Source organism: Dromiciops gliroides, chromosome 4, assembly GCF_019393635.1.
Source record: "Dromiciops gliroides isolate mDroGli1 chromosome 4, mDroGli1.pri, whole genome shotgun sequence".
Taxonomy (NCBI): domain Eukaryota; kingdom Metazoa; phylum Chordata; class Mammalia; order Microbiotheria; family Microbiotheriidae; genus Dromiciops; species Dromiciops gliroides.
Window position 1 is genome coordinate 133,537,462 of NC_057864.1, and position 24,110 is coordinate 133,561,571.

The 24,110-nt window shown below is 38.3% G+C and overlaps 1 protein-coding gene and 1 pseudogene across 1 annotated transcript in view; both read right to left on the reverse strand.

Annotated features, from left to right (window-relative positions):
- Positions 1-364: 364 nt before the first annotated feature.
- CATSPERE (catsper channel auxiliary subunit epsilon) overlaps positions 365-24,110 on the reverse strand; it is a 177,328-nt gene continuing 153,582 nt past the window's right edge. Inside the window, exons 18-21 of the mRNA XM_044003183.1 lie at positions 16,012-16,098; positions 14,810-14,967; positions 9,449-9,502; positions 365-521 (exon numbers count right to left, since the gene is read on the reverse strand). Of these exons, the coding sequence (XP_043859118.1) occupies positions 365-521; positions 9,449-9,502; positions 14,810-14,967; positions 16,012-16,098 (456 nt within the window). The remainder of the gene's footprint in view (positions 522-9,448; positions 9,503-14,809; positions 14,968-16,011; positions 16,099-24,110) is intronic.
- On the reverse strand, positions 19,971-20,312 carry LOC122725824 (annotated as a pseudogene).

Here is a 24,110-nt window from a genome sequence, read left to right on the forward strand (position 1 = left end):
TAAGCTTCAAACTGGTATATCTGACTAGTCAGTTTTTTACAGCACATTCCTATAGGGAATATGAAACTGCTTATAACTTACTATATTTGTTTCACAGAAGTAACCATGCTAGTCAAGCCCAGTTCTATTTGAAATATAGCATGTGAATATTCAGAATCTTTTAAAATTAGGTGCTATTTAAGGAAACATATCACACAAAAATAGGAAGAACTTTAAGTCTAGGAGTAACTCAGAAAACATCTTTCACATGCTACATTTGGTCCTGAAATGCACTTATTTACTATGAGCAAGATAATATTTTTCCTTTATCTTCCCTTATTAAAAATACATACATAAGCAATCTTTACATGGTTCTGGGGTCTTGCTAATTTTTTTCTTTCTTTTTACTTTTCGATCGTAGACTTGGTTCATAAATAAATTTTCGAAAAATCTTTAGATAACGGAAGTAGCTCCCAATCAGGCAAACAATGATCAACAATACCAGAAGCAACAAGAAGATAAAAACCAGAAGGGGATCTGTACTGAAATAGAAAAGCAAAATGACAACGAATTACTTACTATGCCTGAGTTTATTTCTGCTGGTTCTTTATTTCTGTAAATCTTAACTCAGGGTTTTGTTTGTTTTAAATTTCAGAATCTTAGCTCTCTGATGTGAAACCCATTGTGATTATCTTGTTTGTGATGTGTTAAAATGTTACTGATGCAAGAAAATGAGTGGAGGAAATGGTCAGATAAAGTCTGGTAGCACTCTGATCTAAACTAATCTAATTAGCATTTATAAATGATTAGAGTTGTGCAGAGTACTATTGTGGTAGAGGGCTGTGCGTGTGTGTGTGTGTGTGTGTGTGTGTGTGTGTGTGTGTGTGTGTGTGTGTGTGTAAAAAACAAAAACAGTCCTTCCCTCAAGTAGCTTTTGTTCTATGTTGGGGGCTTTAAACACAGATTTCTCTGGGAAGAGAAGTGTAGGTAAGGTGTTTAGATAAGGCTGGTGATTACTCTTTGGAACAGGTAATTCTAAAATATACAAGGAAGGGAAAGATAGACTTGGTCTTGAGTAATCATCAGGCAATAGCCACTGCTACAGGAGCTAATAGGCAGGCGGGTGATGCAGTAGATAGGGTGCTGTGCCAGAAGTCAGGAAGGCTCATCTTCCTGAGTTCAAGTTTGGCCTTAGACACAATGATGGAATCCCAGGCCAGGACTACTAAAATGGAGAAATATATGACAAAATGTGGGCTTTCATCAGAGGAAAACAAATGAAAGAATTAAGTTATAATTCACAGTTATGAAGATTATTATTTTTATTATTATTATTATTATTTTTAGTGAGGCAATTGGGGTTAAGTGACTTGCCCAGGGTCACACAGCTAGTAAGTGTTAAGTGTCTGAGGCCGGATTTGAACTCAGGTACCCCTGACTCCAGGGCCGGTGCTCTATCCACTGCGCCATCTAGCCGTCCTTACTGTATTTCTTTAAATACTGATTGTATGGGTTCATTAAATTATAGAATGTTGAGAGTGTCAAGAAATCTTAGAGGTTCTCTAGTCCAACTCTATAGACAATGGAGGTATTTGTCCTGGACCATTGCTTCCAGCACCAGAATTATATAGCAGGCTATGTCTACATGCTATCACTGGAGGGCAGCAGAGAGATAGGAACAGGCCAGGAACTAAATGATAGACAGGTTGGTTGCCTGCAGAAGCTATTTAGAGCTGAAATATAGATCATCTAGTTCAATCTTTTTGTTTTATAGATGAGGAAACTGAGGTCCAGAGAGATTAAATGACTCATTCTGGGTTACAAAAGTATTAAGTAGTGCAGAGGTTCCTTGGCACTCTTAAGATTCTATAATTTAATGAACCAATACAATCAATGTTTAAAGAAATACAGTAATAATGTTATTTTGGAAGATTTCTATTTGAGTGCTATAGATGGCAAATCTAAATGAAATGGATAAATATTTATGAAACTATAAATTGCCGAGGTTAAGAGAAGAGGAAATATTAGGTGCCGCAGTGGATATAACTGTAACGATTGGAATGATGCCACCTGCTGGATACTTACTGTAGAAGAGTTCTGCCCATGAAGCGAAGGTCTTTGAGGGCAAGACCAGGAGCCTTTTCTTTGGCGGGAGGAAGTGACGTGGACTAGTGGGAGGAGGAAGGAGGAGACTGGCGCTGACTCTGGGGCTCTTTCCTTTGGACTCTGGTGGAGAGCGGAGCTAGAAATGTGCTCTCCCTTTAATAGATAGGAATCTAGGCCTTTCTCTCTTTACCAAATTCTTATTCTCCTTAATAAATGCTTAAAAGTCTAACTCTTGCTAAAGCTTATAATTTATTGGCGACCACTCATTAGATATTTTAGACAGACTAGCTAGAATTTTAGCCCTTAACATAACACTGGCCCTGGAGTCAGGAGGACCCGAGTTTTAATCTGGCCTTAGACATTTGACACTTACTAGCTGTGTGACCCTGGGCAAGTCACTTAACCCCAATTGCCTCACCCAGAAAAAAAAAAAAGAGAGAAGAGGAAATAGAATACTTAAATAATCCTATCTTACAAAAAGAAATTAAATGAGCCATAAATAAGGCTCCCCTCAAAAACCCACTCAGAAGCAGATGTGAATTCTACCAAGAATTTAAAAAAATTTATTCCAAAAACTATAAATTATTTGGAAAAGCAGGCAAAGAAGGAGACCTCCTTTTATGACACAAATATGGTGCTGATACCTAAAGCAGGAGGAGCAAAAAACTTTAAATACTAACAAGGCTAATATGACAGAAAAGGAAAATGACAATTGTTGGAGGGTATGTGGGGAAATTGGGACACTAATGAACTGTTGGTGAAGTTGTGAACTGATCCAACCATTCTGGAGAGCACTTTGGAACTATGCACAAAGGGCTATAAAACTGTTCATAGGGGCAGCTAGGTGGCGCAGTGGATAGAGCACCGGCCCTGGAGTCAGGAGTACCTGAGTTCAAATCCGGCCTCAGACACTTAACACTAGCTGTGTGACCCTGGGCAAGTCACTTAACCCCAATTGCCTCACTAAAAAAAAAAACAAAAACAAACAAACAAACAAAAAACAAATAAAACTGTTCATATCCTTTGATCCAGTAATTTCACTACTAGGTCTATAGCCCAAAATGATCAAAGAAAAAGGAAAAGGACCTATATGTATGAAAATACTTATAGGAGTTCTTTTTGTGGTGGCAAAGAATTGGAAACTGAGAGTATGCCCATCAATTGGGGATTGACTGAACAAGTTGTGGTAGATGATTTGATGAAATACAACTCTGCTATGAGAAATGGTGAACAGGGCAGTTTCAGAAAAACATGGGAAGACTTATTTGACCTGATGCAAAGTGAACTGAGCAGAAGCAGGAGAACATTATACACAGTAACAGCAATATTGCACAATGAACAATTGTGAATGACTTAGTTATTCTCAGCAATACAATGGTCCAAGACAATCCCAAAGGATTCATGATGAAAAATGCTATCCACTTCCAGAGAAAGAGCTGATAGAGTCTAAATGCAAGTTGAAGCATTATTTATTTTAAAAATTTATTTTTCTTGCTTTTTTTGTCACAACATTTTTAATATGGAAGTATATTTTGTGTGATTTCACATGTATATTTGATATCACCTTTCTTGCCTTTATAATGGGTGGGTTGGGGGAAGGCTTACAAGGGGGATGGGACAGAGGTCAGAACAAAAAAAAATGCATGTTAAAAATAAATAATAAAAAATTTAAACTAGTTATTGAATGAGTCATTGGGCTATCTAGGACTTACTTCAGGTATGGAGGTTGGACTTGATGATTTCTAAAGGTCTGCTAAACTTCCAAATATAATTATGTGGTATTTTTATTCATGGAATTCAGTTCAGGCAGTTTAATTAAAGAAAACTTTATTAAGCATCTACTATGTGCCTAAAGCAAGCAAGGGTTATGCCATACAAGTTAGATAGCTGCTACCACCTTGATTACTTTTTTTTTTTGGTGAGGCAATTGGGGTTAAGTGACTTGCCCAGGGTCACACAGCTAGTAAGTGTTAAGTGTCTGAGGCCGGATTTGCCACCTACCCTCAGAATCTAGGGGAGGGAACTCAGGACTCTGAAGCTGAGGTCCTTGGGAATAGTAGTTTCCCCTTTCCCCATGCCCCTTCCCCCCAGGCCACAGCTCTGTCAGTCCAGTTTTCACAGTTATCATGGCGGAAGGGGAACCATCCATGTAGACATGCAGCCAGCTTTGGCCTTCTCAACACCCACAGCCACTAGAGGCTGAGGAAAGAAAGTCCTTGGAAGTGTCAGAGTATTCAAAATCAGAAAAAAAAAAAGATCTTTATCAGTGGAAGCCACATTAAAGAAGGGACCTCACCATCTGCTTTGCCACTGTTACCTAAGGATCACAGGACCTTTCTATATGATTTGCTACTGAAATCTCCCATTGTGATCTCCCACATTAGATCATGAACTCTTTGAGAGAAGTGAGTCTTGCTTTTCTATTTTTATCTCCATCACTTAATAAATATTTTATTAATTTATTAGAAAAAAGTACTAAGTAGGAGATCTGGGACTTAAATGCACTTTTTTTTGAGGGGCAATGAAGGTTAAGTGACTTGCCCAGGGTCACACAGCTAGTATGTGTCAAGTGTCTGAGGTCCTCCTGAACCTGGGCCAGTGCTTTATTCACTGCACTTTTTTTTTTAGTACAAATCCAGTATTTTGGGTTTTTTTTCCCTCTTATGTAGCTAGAGAGAATATAGGTCATGGAATTCTGCTCTTCCAAATCAAAAGATAGAACAGGGATAGAATCCAGAGGGACCAATTTAGGCAACACATTACTTGAAAACACTAAGTAGGAGAGACTTGAGACACTAAATAAAATGAACTTCCTTCATAAAGGAAGCAGAGAGAGTCATCTGAGAATGCTCATGGTTCATCAGCCTTTGGGATGGAAGGTCAAGCCAGAGGTAGACCATAATTTTGGGGTATAGAAACCCAGGGCCAGGAATAGGTAGGGATGAGATCCATCCATGTCCAGAATCAAGGTTCAAATAACTGGAATAGGAGAGTCATATTATAGGTAATGAAGTGGGACAGGGGTCAAGTTTGGAACTACTTCTGCCCCTGTGGTGTGAATCTTCTGGTTGGCTCTAGCTCATCTGCTATAGTCTGTAGTTTCTGTATCTAGCATTTAACCCACTGGGTATATGAAGTTTACCTTGTATTCTTGGCACTTGTTCTACTCGCTTTATCAACTGCTCCCACAGCAGTGAGGGCTAGATAAGGAGCTTTCCTTTTACGTTGTGAATAGCAGCACTGGAGAGTCTTTCTGTATTTTTGTCCCAGTATGTCCCAATCTCCTGACAACAGGGGAACATGTGGGCTGCCTTAGCTTATTGATCTATAATCACAAATATGGTGCTGTAGTGTTGGGGGCACTTGGAGTTTTATGAGAATATCTTTAGATGTGGTTACAATCATGTTAATCATCAGGGTAATGGGGAGAGGAGTTGTGGAAGGTATAAGATCCTCTCCCATTTGCATGATCAAGATCCAGCCTAAACAAAATTTCTATAAGCTGAACGATCGAATAGGACATTATTCAGTGAAATAAACCATAGGAGCATAATATAACACCAAGAAGACTGGTCTTGAAATGACTAAGTCCAGGAAAAAGGAAAGTTGGATCATGTGGGAAGAACTTGAGTCACTAATCCAGGGGTTTCAAACACAGGCCAGGAGGTAAAAGTCAGCACCAAATTGATCCCTTGTATCAGGTTCTGAGGTTGGTGGATCACGTGAGCTCTGGAATTCTGAGATGCAGTAGTAGGGCTAAAGTCAATTGCGTGTAATCGCTAAGTCCAACACCAAAATGGTACGCTCCTAGGAATGGGGGTGGGATGGGGAAGGAACCAGGCTGTCTAAGGAGGGTTGTGGGGACCAATTTTTAATTGGGGAGTGTTAGCTAAGCGGTTTGCCATAATATTGGGGCAAGGAAGGAGACCGGCAGCCTCTCTCAAAACAGAACAAGATTTATTTTAACAAGAATGAACTTAAAAAAAACAAAACACAAACAGGATCAGTAGGATCAAGGGAAAGGAAATAAAATGGGGAAAGGGAAATTATAATACCTGAAAAAATATCACCGCCCAGGAATCAGCTGAAAATACGCAGCAGAATGCCTGTCGCTTTCCAGCTTCCACCTAGAATGCCCAATTCTCCTCCCCCAAACTCAGAAACACCCCACACAGCCCCAGCCAATGGGATGGCCGCTCTGACAGTCACATGACTGCCCTCACTAGGCTTCTAATCATTATAATTTTGCCAAGCCCAGGTAGGTGTCCTCGAGTGGTGATGACGTGAGGTGCCAGAGCCCTGGCAATGGCTACAACCAGTGGGTGGAGCACCGTGCGGTTTTCGGAGCCCCAGGCCAGAGCGCACTGAGGCATAAAAACCTCAAATAACAATTAATTCTTTACAGGGTTAAACAAGCTCAGGTTGGCAACAGAACAGGTCAATGTTCCCATGTCAGTAACTAGTGGGATTGAACCTGTGAGTAGATACTGCAGTTTCAAACTTAGTGAGAAAAGAAAAGGACGTAAAGAAAGGAAGGAAGAAAGAAGGAAAGAAAGGAAGAAAAAAAAAGAAAGAGGAAATTCAGACAGCTAGAGATAAGGTCTTATCCTTTACCAAGGTTCAAATAGTTAAGTAATGAGCATCCACTTAGAGCATATGGAGCAGGGCAAATGGTTGTGGAAAATGGTTTCAATGAGTTTTGAACTGTCTCTACCCTTAAAAATTGGCAGCATGGGCTAAATGCAGCTGGGATATAAAAAGCACTTCATCAGAGTAGCTGCATAGGGTCTGAAAACATGAATTTACTCCATAACATCCCTCATGAATGGTTATCTGGCCTCTGCTTGAACCATTCCAATGATGAGCTTACTACTTCACAAGTCAATCATTCCATTTTTGGTTAGCTCTAATTGTTAGCAAGTTCATTTTTTATATGTCCCTTTGTAACCTTCTACCCACTGGTTCTAGTTCTGCATTCTGGAATTATCAGAATGAGTTGATTCCCTCTCCCATAGTTCTTTAGCTATATGGAAGTCACTTTCATACCTTCTCTTTTTCAGGTTAACACTTTCTAGTCCCTTATATGCATTATCATTTGCCATTATATTGAGTCCTCCCCCAGATGCCCTTTAGCTTTTTCCTCTAAAAATATGGCATCTAGAATTGTACCCAGTAATCCAAGTATGGTTTATTCAGTGCAGGGATGATTATCTTCCTTCTTCTGAATTTTGTACTTCTATCAATTTAGCCTAAAATAACATTGGGCAATTTTATGCTGCAATGATTGGGTAGCTACATTATACCATAAGACTGATGTTGAGCATATTTAAACCTCATAAATTTTCTTCCACTGAATGACCGTCTAGGCATATTTCCCTTATCCACAGTGGATTTTGTATAGGACTCAACATTAGGTTTTTTAAAATTCCATTTTGTTATATTCAACTTAAAATTCTAACTAGTTGAGTTTTTTTGGGGGGGGGCAGGAAGGATTCTGACCCCATCATCAAGGGAACTAGTTACACTGCTCAGCTCTCAGGGTAAATTGCACATAGCTCTTTGTTTTAGCCAGATTCTTCTTGCTGTACTCCCCTCTATGAGATTGCATAGGATGTCATCCATGCCTGGTCTACACTTTCTCCTCATCTTCACTTCACTGGATCCCTCATTTCCCTCAAAGATCTGCTCCCTGGGGCCACCTCCTATAGAAAGTCCATCTCCATCTCTTCAATTGCTAGTGCTCTCTCCCTATGCATTTTCTATTTCCTTTTCTATTTCCATGTTGGGTATTGTTCCATATTCCCTCATTCCCCAGAATGTAAATTCTTTGAGGAGAGGGACTGTTTAACTTTCTTCTTTGTATTTCCAGTATTTAGTAAATAGTTGTTGAAAGGAATCATTGAAAAAAGACAAAAGAGGGTGCCTGTTGCATATAAATCTTATTTCTTTTTTTTTTAATAAAAGGATGACTCTCAAAGTTCAGTTATTGCATCTTGATAATGAGTTTGTATTATCTCATTAGGGATTGACTTTAGAAAAAAGTAGATTCCTCTGAATTCAAAACCTGCCTTGGGCAAAGGGGACTTTAGTTTGGGCTACCAAAATCAACAACACCCCCATCTTGTGGTGGCTTCTTTAAAATTCAGGCACATGGTTTCTGCCAAATTTAATGGAATGTCAAATTTAAAACTACAAAAAATGACAACATTAAGTCATAGTAATCTGTAAGGGGATTATAGTATCAGTTAAATGAGTTAATGGCTGTATGACCTTTGAAAATTCACTGAACATCTCTTTGCCTCAGTTTCTCATTTGTAAAGTGAGAGGTTTATATAAAATAGATGATCTCAAAAGTCCTTTACCATTTAAGAATTCTTTGATTTGAAGATTATAAATATTTCATCCGAATAGTTTCATGGCTAAATGATCCCTCAGTATTTCCCATCTTATTAATTTCCCATCTTATTCAGTTGCACATTATGGTAGAAGGATATTTTTGTGACACCAATTTTTGAATATTCCCTTCAGTTGGGCAGTAACATTGTCACTGACCCTTCCTTAACAGACAAGGTCTTAAAATGAATCCAGGGCACCCTCTTGGGACCATGGAAATGTAATGCTGTCTCCACATTCACAAACTTTCTGAGTGTAGAAGGGCTGTAACATTAGTATGGATGTAGGAGAGCTAACTGTAGTGAAATCCATAGCTCTGAGTAGTCTGGTTTTATATATATACATATATGTGTGTGTGTGTGTGTATGTGTGTGTATATATATATATATATATATATATATATATATATATATATAATTTTTTTATTTTTTAAAAGAATACCTGCCCTGGGGAGGAAGAGGCAAAGTTACCACAACTTTAGGTATTAGGACTCTTGTGACCCTGTGATCTTGAATTTGGGCTAAAGCATCATGGGAAGGTCCTGAACTATGTGTTTCCTTGATTTTACCAGCAGGCAATGCCAGCATGGTACAGGGGGAGACTGCTGCATGTGGAAAAAGTATGAAGAATCCAAAGTAGAGAAGAGAAACATTGGGTTTCAGTGCTTGGCAGTGGGAAAAAAGGTAAAGTTCATTTCCTAGTCCAACCTGGTCCTCCAAATAAGCCATTTGTGATTCAGAAAAAGAATGTGTTAACTGAGACCTAAAAATCACAATTATTTATTTTTTCTCAATAGATACTAATTTTTAAGTTCAGTTTTCATTATGCAATACAGTAAATTAAATTCTTCATAATAGGGATTAGAGAAGGCAGAATTTTCACAAATAGATATCCTTCCCTTTTTGGTATTCAGTAAGGAGATCTAGTATGTTTTAATAATTTCCCCAGTTAATTCCCATTGATTTCTTACCTGGGAATCACGCCGAATGTCTCAATTGCAAAATTGGTTGTTAGATCACAGAAACTACAAATAAAAAAATTAAAATTAATATGAAAAAACATGCCTAAAATTCAGTTTCTTTTTTTGTTTTGTTTTGCAGGGCAATGAGGGTTAAGTGACTTGCCCAGGGCCACACAGCTAGTAAGTATCAAGTGTCTGAGGTCATATTTGAACTCAGGTCCTCCTGAATCCAGGGCCAGTGCTTTATCTACTATACCACCTAGCTGCCCCCTAAAATTTAGTTTCTATATGTAATCTCTATGAATACAACCAAATTATTTAATGTGAGGTTTAATTCACTTAAAAAGCTGTCTATGGGAAGAAAGGCACAGAGAATGACCTAATTTCCCTATATCGTATCTAAGTTGCCTGGTAGAGTTTATTATAGTAGATGCCCAGAGACATTATTAATAGTAGAATTATTAATAATGTCATAGTAAGAAATTAAATTTCTGGTTTCAAAGGTGAGGAGAGATTAGGACTTGGACTAAGGTGGTTGCAATTAAGAACGTTTAGAGAGAAAGGCATAGACACAAGAGATATTACAGGAGAGTGATTGGTAGGATTTGGCAGCTAATTGGCTATATGGCAAGGGTTAAAGATGATTATGAGGTAATGCATCTAGGTTACTGGGAGATAGGGTTAGGAGAAATATCAGAGTTTCTGCTAAGATGATGAATTTCATTTTGGACACATTAGGACAGATGCAGTTCTATGTGTAATTAGTCTCAGATGAACAGATGCAACTTTGGGGAAAGATTAAGGATGAAGAAAGAAATTTAGAAGTTTTCTGCACAACTGATAATTAAAACCATGAACGCTTTTGAGATCACCAAGGAAATGTATAGAAAGAGAAGAGGGACAAAGACAAAACTTTGGGAGGGCCCCTTATATAAGGGATAAGGATGGAGAATTCATTAAAGAACAAGAGAAGGAACAGTTAGAAAACCATGAGAGGGGGCAGCTAGATGGCACAGCACTGGCCCTGGATTCAGGAGTACCTGAGTTCAAATCCGGCCTCAGACACTTGACACTTACTAGCTGTGTGACCCTGGGCAAGTCACTTAACCCTCATTGCCCTGCAAAAAAAAAAAAAGGTGGAAAAAAAAAAAAGAAAACCATGAGAGACTACTATCATGAAAATAGTAAGTGGAAGTAATGGTCCACTTTGTCAAATGCTGCAGGAATGTCAAGGAGGATAAGAACAGAAATAAGACAATTGGATTTATTGCTAAGGAGCTTGGAGAAAAATGTTTCAGTAGAGTGGTAGAGATGGAAGTCGTATTAGAAGGATTTGGAGAATTATTGGATGGTGAGGCAGTGGAGGTCTCAGGGTTGATTGTTCTTTCTAGAACTTTGACAATGAAGGGGAGAGGAGAATTAGGATGACAGTTCAAGGGAAGGACGGTTTAGGGTTTTTTGTTTTTAGGATAGAGAAGTCTGAATATGAGTTTGTAGAAGATTAAAGATACAGGAGAAAGAATTAATGAGAGATAAATGTAGTAGCTACTTACAAAGCAACTCCAGCATACACATGTATAAACATATACGATTATATGCATATGTATATTATATATGTATTTATTATATATGTTTATGTCTATCTATATCTATAAACTTGAGCCCTTGCTTGTGAGGGGAAGATCATTACTTCTGGTGGGGATCAGAGAAGGTTTCAAGAAGTAGGCAGCATTTGAACTAGGCTTTAAAGGATGGGTAAAATTTCAACAGGGGAAGAGAGGGTAGGAAGACATTGTAAGGATAGCAAAGAAAATGAGCAAAGAGATAGAAGCAGAAAAGTATTGGATCTGTTCAAGGGACAGAGTCCCTTCCACATCATGACTTTCCTCATGGCAGTTTTGATATATTGCTGGTTGGTATAAAAAATTAAATGGGAATTTTGGGGAAGTTTTGTGGAAGCTGCAGACAACATGTGAAGGCCAGCAGATAACACAGAAAAAGCTTAGAAACTCAGAAATGCATAAAAATATATAGCATTTTATAATATCAACATATCTTATCTTTTTTTTTTTTTTGGCGAGGCAATGAGGGTTAAGCGACTTGCCCAGGGTCACACAGCTAGTAAGTATCAAGTGTCCGAGGCCGGATTTGAACTCAGGTTCTCCTGAATCTGGGGCCGGTGCTTTATCTACTGCACCACCTAGCTGCCCCAAGATATCTTATCTTTTAGTACCATAATAATTCAGACTTCTTCTCTGGTATGAAGGGAGGGCCAAAAAATTTTGACACAGATTTTCCAGATCGCAGGGGGCACACTGCCCCTAACCTTCCATGATGTCAAAGAGATCACTGTAGTCTAGATTGTTAGGGGCATAAAATATGTGGAATGAAGGAAAATCAGAAGAGAGATTAGAGTTGGAGAAAGAGATTTAGGAGGCTACAGTGGTTTCTTCTTTTCTTTGAATTCCTATTGCATTTAAAGTGGGTGCCATTTATTACTTTGTATCTTACTTGTATGTCATCTTTGTGGTCATTGAATCATTTTGTATCCGTATATCTTGTTTCTTCAAAAAGAATATAAACCTCTTGAGAGGAGGAAGGACATTTTACAACATTCAGCACATAGCAGGAACTCAGCAATACTTGTTGAATTGAATTATCTGAGTCATAGTTGGAGACCAATAATTATTTGGTTGAATATTGTTCAACTAAACAACTGAATGTTGTCATTTGGAATTTAATTAAAGAAGATTCTATGGCATAATTTAAAAAAAATGAGCATCTCTCTAAATTTCAGGTGGTTATTCTTAAGAACAACAACAACAACAAGATTTCAGAGCTTACTGAGGCGTTCCTTTTTTGGGATTTATTTTCTCATACTGTGGAACAGTGGTATCAAACTCAAATAGAAATAAGGGCCACCAAACTGTACAACAGGATCCTTGTAAGCTGCATATTGACTTAGAAAACCACACGTTGACATCTATATTCTATTGTATCTTTATTTTGTTAAATATTTCCCAATTATTTTTTCATCTGGTTAAGCCCACTTAGGACTGTTTGACCCCTATGTTGAAGAAGGCATTTTAAGGAAAATAAGGCAAGGAATTTTGCCTTGGGGGTGGTAGTGCTGCAATTTGTATAATCATATTTTAGAATTGTAGACCAGAGCCAATCTAAAGTGAATTCGATTGACTAAATTTTTTTTTTTTGGTGGGTCAATTGGGATTAAGTGACTTGCCCAGAGTCACACAGCTAGTAAGTGTTAAGTGTCTGAGGCCGGATTTGAACTCAGGTCCTCCTGACTCCAGGGCCGGTGCTCTATCCACTGCGCCACCTAGCTGCCCCTTGACTAAATATTTTAATTACATACACTTCTTCTGTACTCATTTGGACATTATTTTCATACTTTATCTCCTACTTCATGGGGAAGATTTGAGGCCATTTCGGGAAGGGATAGATGTTCCTTCATATATTCTTTTTTTAAAATAATAAATGTTTTTATTTATAGTTTTGGTTTCTAATTTTTATCCCTCTTTCCCTCCCTCTCCTCCCCCCCTCGGGTGGCAAGAAATCAGATATGGGTTATACATGTATGATTATCCCTTATGTATTCTTATTGACATGGGGCTTTGGAGAAATCAGAAGTTTCTCCTGTGAAAAGCAAAACTAAAGATGACCAGATAACAAGACAGACTTATCAAGGAATTTAGGGACTATTAAAATTTGTATTGACTAACTAGATATCAGGACAGACATACCTAAGAAGTAAGGGGAGATAAAAATTCTATAATGTGGAAAACTACCATAGAGAAATGCTGCATCTGAATAAAAGTTCATTTCTTAGCTGTCCACATGATAGTGGGTGAAGTTCCACTTACAATCTGTTTTTAGGGCTAAACTAGCTAAGACCCATTGAAATTGGTCTTGTGGCTTGATTGTCAGCATATAAGTTACTACAGAGGGGAACCAAGACTAAATAAGGTATAAAGAAAATAAGTGGGGGTAGCTAGGTGGCACAGTGGATAAAGCACTGGCCCTGGGTTCAGGAAGACCTGAGTTCAAATATGACCTCAGACACTTGACACTTACTAGCTATGTGACCCTGGGCAAGTCACTTAACTCTCATTGCCCTGTTCCCCCCAAAAATAAGGGGCAAGGGATTCTAAAATGTGGGGGATGGGAGAGGCAGAGATTTACATGGGTCACTTAGGTGCTTTAGGTAGGCTGTAAACCCTGTGGTACCCAGCCAATGGGGAAATGAGAGGAAACTGCCAACCAGCAGTAGGCAATAAAGGGCTATGTACAAGTCAAATGTATGTGTATTCAGGTCACCTGCTCTTGAAAGAAGGTTTTAATAAATACTCTTTGTTTCACCAATGGCTTCTGGAGTTCTTAGTAAGACAATTGTTTCTTACAATAGCAGGTAAATCAATTAGGTGTGGTTACTACCTGAATGGAGTTAGGAGACAGAGATAATCCCAAAGGTCAGGACCTTCATTAAAAAAAAATCCCCTTCAACGGTCAGGAATATGACAAACATCCAAGCTTTCCCCACCCCAAAAGGGAACTTTCCAGTTTTCAAGTGGTCACTCCATCTATCCTCTATAAAAGCTTTTGCCTTCCAGCTGTTCAGGAGGAGAATGTTTCTAAGCCCTTCTCCTCAAGGGCTGAAGTCTTTGACTTCCCACTTGGTCACTTTCCTAGCACCAAATAAAAGACCACTTTAATTCTAATTGGACTGGGTGTGAGAGCATAATTCTTTATTGAGGAATACCTAAGGGCCACCACAAAACTACATTTCATCACCTTCAATTCAATCCAACAAGCATTAATTTGGTTCCTACCATGTGCTGAATCCCTGAAGGGATTCAGATAAAAAAAAAATGCAAAACAGTCCCTGACTTCAGTAAGGAATGAGTAATAATAGGAAAAATAGCTGTAAATTCAAGGGTAGAATAAAGTATAGCAATTAAATGGAAAATTTGAACACTTTACTGGTTTTTTCCCCCTATCCTGACTCCCAGTTTTCTTTTCATACTTCTGAACTCAAAGAGTTATTCCTTCTCCACTTTGAAGCAATCCCCTCCACTTGTACTATGGATCCCATTTTTTTTTCCTGTTTCATCTATTACCTAGTTTCTTTTTTCAAAGTTTCCTCTTCTGCCTTCAAATATTCACAGTTTTGCTCATCTTAAAAAATATTTGCTTGACCCTGTTGATCCTATTTTCTTTCTCAGTTTGGACAACTGATTGATACTAAAGAAAAATAATCACTCTTTTCTTGGTTTGCTTTTTAAAACCCATCATTATTATTATTGCTATAAGGCTTTTAAATATCAAATTATTGTAACAAAAATTTCCATATACCTGTAGTTTGGATCAATGATCTTAACACGGAACACATAAAAGCCAACATGGTGATTTGTCCAGATTATTTCATTTTTATTGGACAAGTTGATAATCTCATATGGTTGTGATAGGTCTCCGGGTTTTCCAATGGAAAATGAAAAGCAGTGTCTATAATTCTAAATAGATAAAAAAAATATCAAGGTCACTTGCTGATTTTGGTAAACAAACTTTTACTACATTCAGGGGGTGTTCTGGTAAATGCTTAAGAACCATATCTCTGGGGGAGAAAAGCATAGATGAAAAACTTTAAAGTATCATTTGCATTATTAACATTTTCTCCATCACATTGTTGTCCAGTGGTAAGATATATATCAGGAAAACTGCAGATGGCCTCAGGTGTTTAAGGCAATTGGGGTTAAGTGACTTGCCCAGGGTCACACAGCTAGTAAGTGTCTGAGGTGAGATTTGAACTCAGATCCTCCCAACTTCAGGGCCAGTGCTCTATCTATTGTGCCACCTACCTGCTCCCACAGGTAGATATAGTCCTGCCATCAAGGAATTTACATTCTAATGGGGGAGAGAACATATACAGAAACAGGTACATACAGAGTAGATGGAAGGTAGCCTGAGAAAGCAGGGCACAAGCACCTGACAGGGGAAAAAGACTGGGAAAGGACTCTTAAAGGAAGACAAAGATTTTAAGATGTGGAAGTGAGGAGGCCTTCCAGACCTGGTGGACAGCTATTACAAAAGAATAGAGATGGGAGATGGGTTGTGAGGCAGCAGCGTGTAGGCCAATATAACTAGACCATAGAGTCTTCCTTATTCCAAGTTTGCCTCTCTATCTATGATGCCATGTTGTCTCTGAACATGATAATAATAATAATATGTCCCTGTAACCTGTGGAATGGCAAAGCATTCTAAAGAATATTTAGCTTTAAAAATATTTATGCTTCTAGTTATCTAGCAAACTTATAGCTCATAGAAATTTTATCATCTTCTAATTCAAAGTAATGCAGTCTTTTTTTTTTTTTTGGTGAGGCAATTGGGGTTAAGTGACTTGCCCAGGGTCACACAGCTAGTAAGTGTTAAGTGTCTGAGGCTGGATTTGAACTCAGGTACTCCTGACTCCAGGGCTGGTGCTCTATCCACTGCGCCACCTAGCTGCCCCCAAAGTAATGCAGTCTTAATAAGCAATGCACAAGTCTAATATTTCTTACTTCAGGGCCCCAGACTTTCTCTTTCGGGAGGTCTTTATTTATTTTCTTCATTGAATCCCATGACTGTGCTTCATTTATACAACCAGCCTGTTAAAAAAAGAGTATTTGAAAATTCAAGATTTATTTTCCCTGAAAGATTATCAAAGATTATCTTAGCCCACACAATAATGGTACTTGCACAATTTGTAAGGAAGAATGTTTCCATTATTGCTCTCAAGCTAATGTTAAACAGTGGTCTGTATTTCTGGAGGAAGGAAGGAAAGCCTTCAGAATCATCACCAAGAGTTAATTCTACTCACAAATTTGAAAAAAAAAAAAGAAGCTATTTTCCTCTACTTGTCCCTCCAAAAATTAAGTGGGAAAGAGGAATAATATTAAATAATTTGACCAACAGACCGAATTGCTAGGAAAAGCCATTCTCTGACTTTAGCTGTGTTTAGATGAACACCGGGGAAAGTTTTATCAGTCCAATTTAAAAAAGCCAATTCAGTGAAAAAAAAAGCAAACTAGCTGCTTGGTATAGTGTGAACAAAACAAACAGCTGGTTGACTTGATTCTTCAGCTATAATTTAGCTTTGTGGAGAGAAGAGGGTTCACTTGGCATATCAAGGCTCACATTTGGACAGACTTGTAACCAATTCTAGAGAAGCTAGTGGCACAGTGGTTAGAGCACTGGACCTGGACTTTTCCCCCTTAGGATCCCTCTCTTAATACATCTATTTTCTTTGGCTCTGAGACTGTTTTTTTCTTTGTTGAACATCGGGACTTAGAAATTTTTGTTACAAAGCACCATGTAAATGCTAGATGCTATAACTATTTTTTTAGTTGAATATAATTTTATTTTCCAAAATATATGTAAAAACAAATTTGACATCAATTTTTTAAAGTGACTTGCCCAGGGTCACATAGCTAGTAAGTGTTAAGTGTCTGAGGCCAGATTTGAATTCAGGTACTTCTGACTCCAGGGCTGGTGCTCTATCCACTGTGCCACCTAGCTGCCCCAACATCAATTTTTAAAAAACTTTGCGTTCCAACTTCTCTTCCTCCCTCCCTTCCCACCCCCCACCCACCAGAACTCAAGCAATTCAAAATAAGTTATACATGAGTAGTCATGGAAAACATTCCCACTTTAGCTAGGTTGTGAGAGAAAACAGTTAAAAAACAAAACTCAAATTAAGGAATTGTCAAAAAAAAATTAAAAAAAATGTGTTTCCATCTGTTTTCAGACACCATCAGTTCCTTCTCTGTAGATGGATTGCAATTTTCATAAGTCCTTCAGGGTTATATTGGATCATTGCCTTGCTGAAAATAACCACATGCTTCCCAGCAGATCATCTTACACTATTGCTGTTATTTTGTATACAGTACATTTCACTCTACTTCAGTTCTTATAGGTCTTTCCAGATTTTTCTGATAGTATCCTTTTCATCATAACCTGTATATAGTACCTTAAACTTGACAAAGAATTTTCTTCATAATAGCCCAGCAAAGTAGGTACCATACATTTTGCCATTATAATCAATCATCATAACTATTTCCCTCCATCGTATTCCCTTCCCATGATATTTATTCTTATTTTCTATCTTCTTTTAACCTATTCCTCCTCAAAAGTGTTTTACTTCTGCCTGTCCCCTCCCCTGCTCTGCACTCCCTTTTTTCACCCTTCCCTCCTTATCCTCTTCCCTTCCTACTTTCCTGTAGAGTTAAATAGATTACTCCTCCCAATTGGGTGTGAATGTTATTCCCTCCTTGAGCCCACTCTGATGAGATTAAGGTCTTTGAGCTAATTCTGTGTTCTAAATTTTTCTTCCTCCCTCCCTCCTCAACCCTCCCTATGAAATCAAGCAATTCAATATGTCATACATGTGCAGTTATGCAGAACATCTTTACCCTCCTCGAAAGTGTTTTACTTTTTACTGCTCTCTCCCTAATCTGCCCTTCCCTCCTTCCCCTCTTCTCCCCCCCTCCCCCCCATCTCACTTCCTTGCCTCAGGGCAAAAATATATTACTATACCTACTTGAGTATGTATGTTAGTCCCTCTTTGAGCCAGATGCTATTACTATTTTAACATTTTAGTATGTACTAGGCTACCAGATTGCTTTTAGTTATAACTTTGGAAAATAAGGCCTAGTGGTATTGAGATAGCGTGCAGATAAGTTTATAAATAAAGCAATATTAATTGAGAACTTTCAAGATGATCTTCTGGGCTATTCCCTTGGTATTTTAAGGTTTGATATTGGAACAGAGTGAGACTTTTTTTTTTGGTGAGGCAATTGGGGTTAAGTGACTTGCCCAGGGTCACACAGCTAGTAAGTGTTAGGTGTCTAAGGCTGGATTTGAACTCAGGTACTCCTGAATCCAGGGCCAATGCTCTATCCACTGCACCATCTAGCTGCCCCCAAACTGAGACATTTTTAAGAAAAAAACAGACGAATCTGCATGGGAGGGAGGAATGGTTTAAGTATTACTCCTTCCATAGTTGCTATGGAAGATAAAATGAAGTAAAGACATGACCTTCACTCTTAAGGACTTCATGGTCTAGTTGGCTTTGATAGGGAGAAAGTGTCTAGAACACAAGCAGTCCTGGATAGCTCCCCCACCACTCCCCCCGAACAAGGACGCTGCAATGGGTCCTTGTGGGAAGGAAGCAGTATCACAAGGGAGATAAAAGGTAGTGAAAATATACATGATTTGTTGGAAAGTGAGACATTGAGATCTGAGGAAACTTGAAAAAGAGATCACAAGGTTCCCAAACTGAGCTTATTTTAGGAAGAGGGTCCCCAAAAGGAATTTAATCTATGGCCAGGTAATATTTGAGACGAGGAATTTTTTTTTTTATGTATGAGGTATTTTATTTTTTCCATTACATGTAAAGATAGTTCTCAACTTTTGTTTATACATGATTTACAATTTCAGATTTTTCTCCCTCCCACCCCTCCCTCCCCCCTCCCCTAGACAGCAGGTAATCTGATATAGGTTATATCTATATATCTCTATACATATGCATATATATATATATATACACACACACACACATATATATACACATAATAACATTAATCCTATTTCTGCATTAATCCTGTTACAAGAGAAAGAATCAGAGCAGTGATGCAAAACCTCAAAATAGAAAGAAAAAAAAAACCAACAGCACCCAAAACAAAAGAAATAATATGGTTCAATCAGCATCTATACTCCACAGTTCTTTCTTTCTTTTTTTTTCTTGGATTTGGAGATCCTCTTCTATCATGAGTTCCCTGGAACTCTTCTGTACCATTGTATTGGTGAGAAGAATATAGTCCTTCACAGTAGATCAACACTCAATGTTGATGATACTGTGTACAATGTTCTTCTGGTTCTGCTCATCTCACTCATCATCAGCTCACGTAAGACCCTCCAGGTTTCTCTGAACTCTTCCTGCTCATCATTTCTTACAGCACAATAGTATTCCATTGTATTCATATACCACAACTTGTCCAGCCATTCCCCAATTGATGGGCACCCCCTCAACTTCCAATTCCTTGCTACCACGTAAAGAGCAGCTATAAATATTTTTGTACATGTGGGTCCCTTTCCCCCTTCCATGATTTCTTTGGGCAAAAGACCTAAAAGTGGAATTGCTGGGTCAAAGGGTATGCACAGCTTTATTGCCCTTTGGGCATAATTCCAAATTGTAATTCCAAATGGTTGGATCAGCTCACAGCTCCACCAACAATGCATTAGTGTTCCAATTTTCCCACAGCCTCTCCAACATTTATTATCTTCCTTTTTTGTCATTTTAGCCAATCTGATAGGTGTCAGGTGGTACCTCAGAGTTGTTTTAATTTGCATCTCTCTAATCATTAGAGATTTAGAGCATTTTTTCATATGGGAATAGATAGCTTTGGGGAAATTTTTTTTAATGTTTAATTTTCATTTTATTTTTTTCTTGATTACATGTAAACAATTTTTTAACATTTGCTTTTTTTTTTTTTTTTTGATTCAGGGCATTTATTTTAACAAACAGTTGACTCCTCAAGATGAACTAGATGTTCCAACAGCTGCTCTCTTGGGTTTAGGTGTTGTTCCTTCACGGAGTCCTGAATTGGCGGTAGACAATTTTTAGGTCCCTCATTCGACCAGTACCAGTAGTGTTGCGTCACTTAGCCTTTGCACTCCAATTATGCTTTCTCTTGTGTTTGGCAGGATACCCGCATTTTCCAGAGGTTGACTTCTGAAGATGTTATGCCTTAGAGCCACAGCGATGGCACAAAGTGTGCATCTTATTCCGGTGCTTACCAAACAAAGATGTTCCCTTCGTCATCTTCCTCCTGCCCAACATTTGCTTTTATAAAAAAATTGAATTTCATATTTTCTCCCTCTCCTCTCCCTCTCTTGAGAAGGCAATTTAATATAGTTTATACATGCGCAATCATGCAAAACATTTCTATATTAGCCACATTGCAAAAGACTATACAGACAAAACAGAATAAGAAAGTTAAAAAATACTTCAATCTTCCCAAATTGAGAAATGGTCTTTTCCATTAAAAAAAAAAATCACTTTGGGATATAGATTTAGCAGTGGTATTGCTGGATTAAAGGCTATGCTGTTTTATAGCCCTTTTAGTACATAGTTCTAAATTGCTCTGCAGAGTGGTTGGATCAGAGACTATTTCATTTTATCTTTGCAGTGAGCCTATGTATGAGGTAGATGCTATTATTATACCCATTTTACACTTGAGGAAACAAAGGTTTAAGTGGTTTACCCAGTGTCATACAACCAGTAAGTGTCTAAGGCCAGATATGAATTCAGGTCTTCCTGGATCTAGGTTGAGCATTCTCTCCACCATGCCACTAGCTGCTTCACATCTCTTCTTTTGAGCTATGCTTGCTCTTTATCATCTTGCAAAATTCATTTTTACATGTTTGTTGTGATCATGATTTCCATTTCCATTGCTGTAATCATTGCATGTATTGTTTTCTTGGAGTTCTGTTGACTTTATTTTGTATCAGTTCATATAGATCTTCCATGTTTCTCTGTATTCATTGTCATAATTTCTTACAGCACAGTAATATTCCATTATATTTATTTACCATAATTTGTTTAGTCATTTTACAGTTGATGGGCATTTACTTCTAATTATTTTTTCTCATTAAAATTATTAGCTTCTATTTGCTTGATCCTAATTTTTAAGCAATGATTTTCTTCAGAGAACTTTTGTACCTCATTTTCCATTTGGCCAATTTGGCTTTTCAAGCTGTTGACTTTTTTTTCATGACCCTCCTGTATCATTCTCATTTCTCTTTCCATTTTTTCCTCTACCTCTCTTACTTTATATTCAAAGTCTTTTCTGAGCACCTCTATGGTCTGAAACTAATTTATATTTTTCTTGGAAGCTTTGGATGTAGGAGCCCTGATGTTGTTATCCTCTTCTGAGGGTGTACCTTAATCTTCCTTGTCACTAAAGAAACTTTCTATGGTCCTCACCTTTCTCTTCTCATCTTGCTTGTCTTTTACTTCACTTTTTTTTTGGGGGGGGCAATGAGGATTAAGTTACTTGCTCAGGGTCATACAGCTAGTAAGTGTCAATTGTCTGAGGCCAGATTTGAACTCAGGTACTCCTGAATTCAGGCCCGGTGATTTATTCACTTCACCACATAGCTGCCCCCTTTACTTGACTTTTAACTCCTTAAAGTGGGGCACTGTTTCCAGGCTATAATGTCCTAAGCTTCAGGGGGGTCCCAAGTTGTATGATTTAAGGAGAGGCAGGTTCTTCCCTTGCCTAGCCTGTTCTCTGGTCTGTAGATAACCCCAGGACAACTTACTAATTAACCAGGCAGCAAAACTTTGTGTGCTGTGGTTGTTAGCTCCAAGAAGCCTGCAACCCTCCCCCACCTGGGTCACTGACATTCAAGCTTACTTCCTGGTTCCCAGAAGGAGCAAAACACCCAAGTTCCACCTCAGTACCAGCAGAGACCCCTGTAATTTCCCCCCTACCAACTGCTCAGCCCTCTCACCAGACTGTGAGCTTAGTTCCAGAAGATACCGGTGCTGCAGCTGATTTAGAGGCTCTGGGGTCCCTTTCTCTGGTGAGGCCTGCCTGGGACTGGATCTGTGTCAGTGTGACCTTGGGGTTGGGTTCTACTCCTGCCCTGGCACAGTAGCCCCCTCCTGCCAACCTTCTAAACTGCCTTTGGCTGGAAAATTATCTCAGCCAATTGTTTTTTGAGTTCTGCTGCTCCAGGAATTGTCCCATGGCATTATTTGGAGATTTTTTTGGAGTGATTGTGTTGTGAGTTCCGAGAGCTTATTGCCTTTCCTCCACCATCTTGGCTCTGCCCCAGAAATGACCTAATTCTTTTTTATAATCACAAAAAGTGTTGTTATAAAAATTTTGGTGCATATAGAGACTTCCTTCTATTCAAAGACCTCCTTGGGATATAAACACAGAAATGGTATTTCAGGTCAAAAAGTATGGACATTTTATTTGCATAATTCCAAATTTATTTCCAAAATGGCTACACTGATTCACAGCTTTGCTAACAATGAATTAGTGTGCCTATCTTCCCACAATTCCTCCTACATTAACTTTTTCTCTCTTTCGTCATCTTTGTTGGTTTGCAGGTTGTAAGGTAAAATGTGAAGCTTGTTTTGATGTGTATTTCTCTTATTATTAGTGATTTGTGGTTGTTGATGTTCAGAAATTTTTTAGAAAATTGTTTGTTCCTATCCTTTGATCATTTATCTATTATTGGGAATAGCTTTTGAACTTATAAATTTCTGTTAATTGTTTACATGTCTTAGATGCCAAATCCTTATCAGAAAAAATTGATATGAAGAACATAAGGTATTCTCTTTTTTTTGTATTTTATTATTTTTTCCATTACATGTAAAGATAGTTCTCAACTTTTGTTTATACAAGCTTTCCAATTTCAGATTTTTCTCCCTCCCTCCCTTCCCTGCCCCCTCCCCTAGACAGCAGGTAATCTGATATATATATACACACACACGCCCACACATATATATATGTATATTTATATATATAATAACATTAAACATATTTCTGCATTAGTCATGTTATAAGAGAAAAATCAGAGCAATGAGGAAAAAACCTCAAAATAGAAAAACAACAGCACCAAAAACAAAAGAAATAGTATGGTTCATTCAGCATCTATACTCCACAATTCTTCCCCCCCCCCCCCCCCCCCGGATTTGGAGATCCTCCTCCATCATGAGTTCCCTGGAACCCTTCTGTACCATTTGCATTGGTGAGAAGAATATAGTCCATCACAGTAGTTCAACACACAATGTTGATGGTACTGTGTACAATGTTCTTCTGGTTCTGCTCATCTCATCTCACTCATCATCAGCCCACGCAAGACCCTCCAGGTTTCTCTGAACTCCTCCTGTTCATCGTTTCTTACAGCACAATAGTATTTCATTACATTCATATACCACAACTTGTCCAGCCATTCCCCAGTTGATGGGCATCCCCTCAACTTCCAATTCCTTGCCACAACATAAAGAACAGCTATAAATATCTTTGTACATGTGGGTACTTCTCCCCTTTCCATGATCTCTTTGGGAAAAAGACCCAAAAGTGGTATTGCTGGGCCAAAGGGTATGCACAGCTTCATGGCCCTTTGGGCATAATTCCAAATTGCACTTCAGAATGGTTAGATCAGTTCACAGCTCCACCAACAATGCATTAGTGTTCCAATTTTTCCACAAATTCTCCAACATTTATTATTTTCCTTTTTTTTTTTGTCATTTTAGCCAATATAATAGGTGTCAGGTGGTACCTAAGAGTTGTTTTAATTTGTATCTCTATAATTATTAGTGATTTAGAGCATTTTTTCATATGGGAATAGATAGCTTTGATTTCTTCATCAGAAAACTGCCTGTTCATATCCTTTGACCATTTCTCAATTGGGGAATGACTTGGATTCTTAGAAATTTGATTTAGTTCCCTATATATTTTAGAAATGAGACTTTGGGGCAGGTAGGTGGCACAGTGGATAGAGCAATGGCCCTGGATTCAGGAGGACCTGAGTTCAAATCCGGCCTCAAACACTTAACGCTTACTAGCTGTGTGACCCTGGGCAAGTCACTTAACCCCAA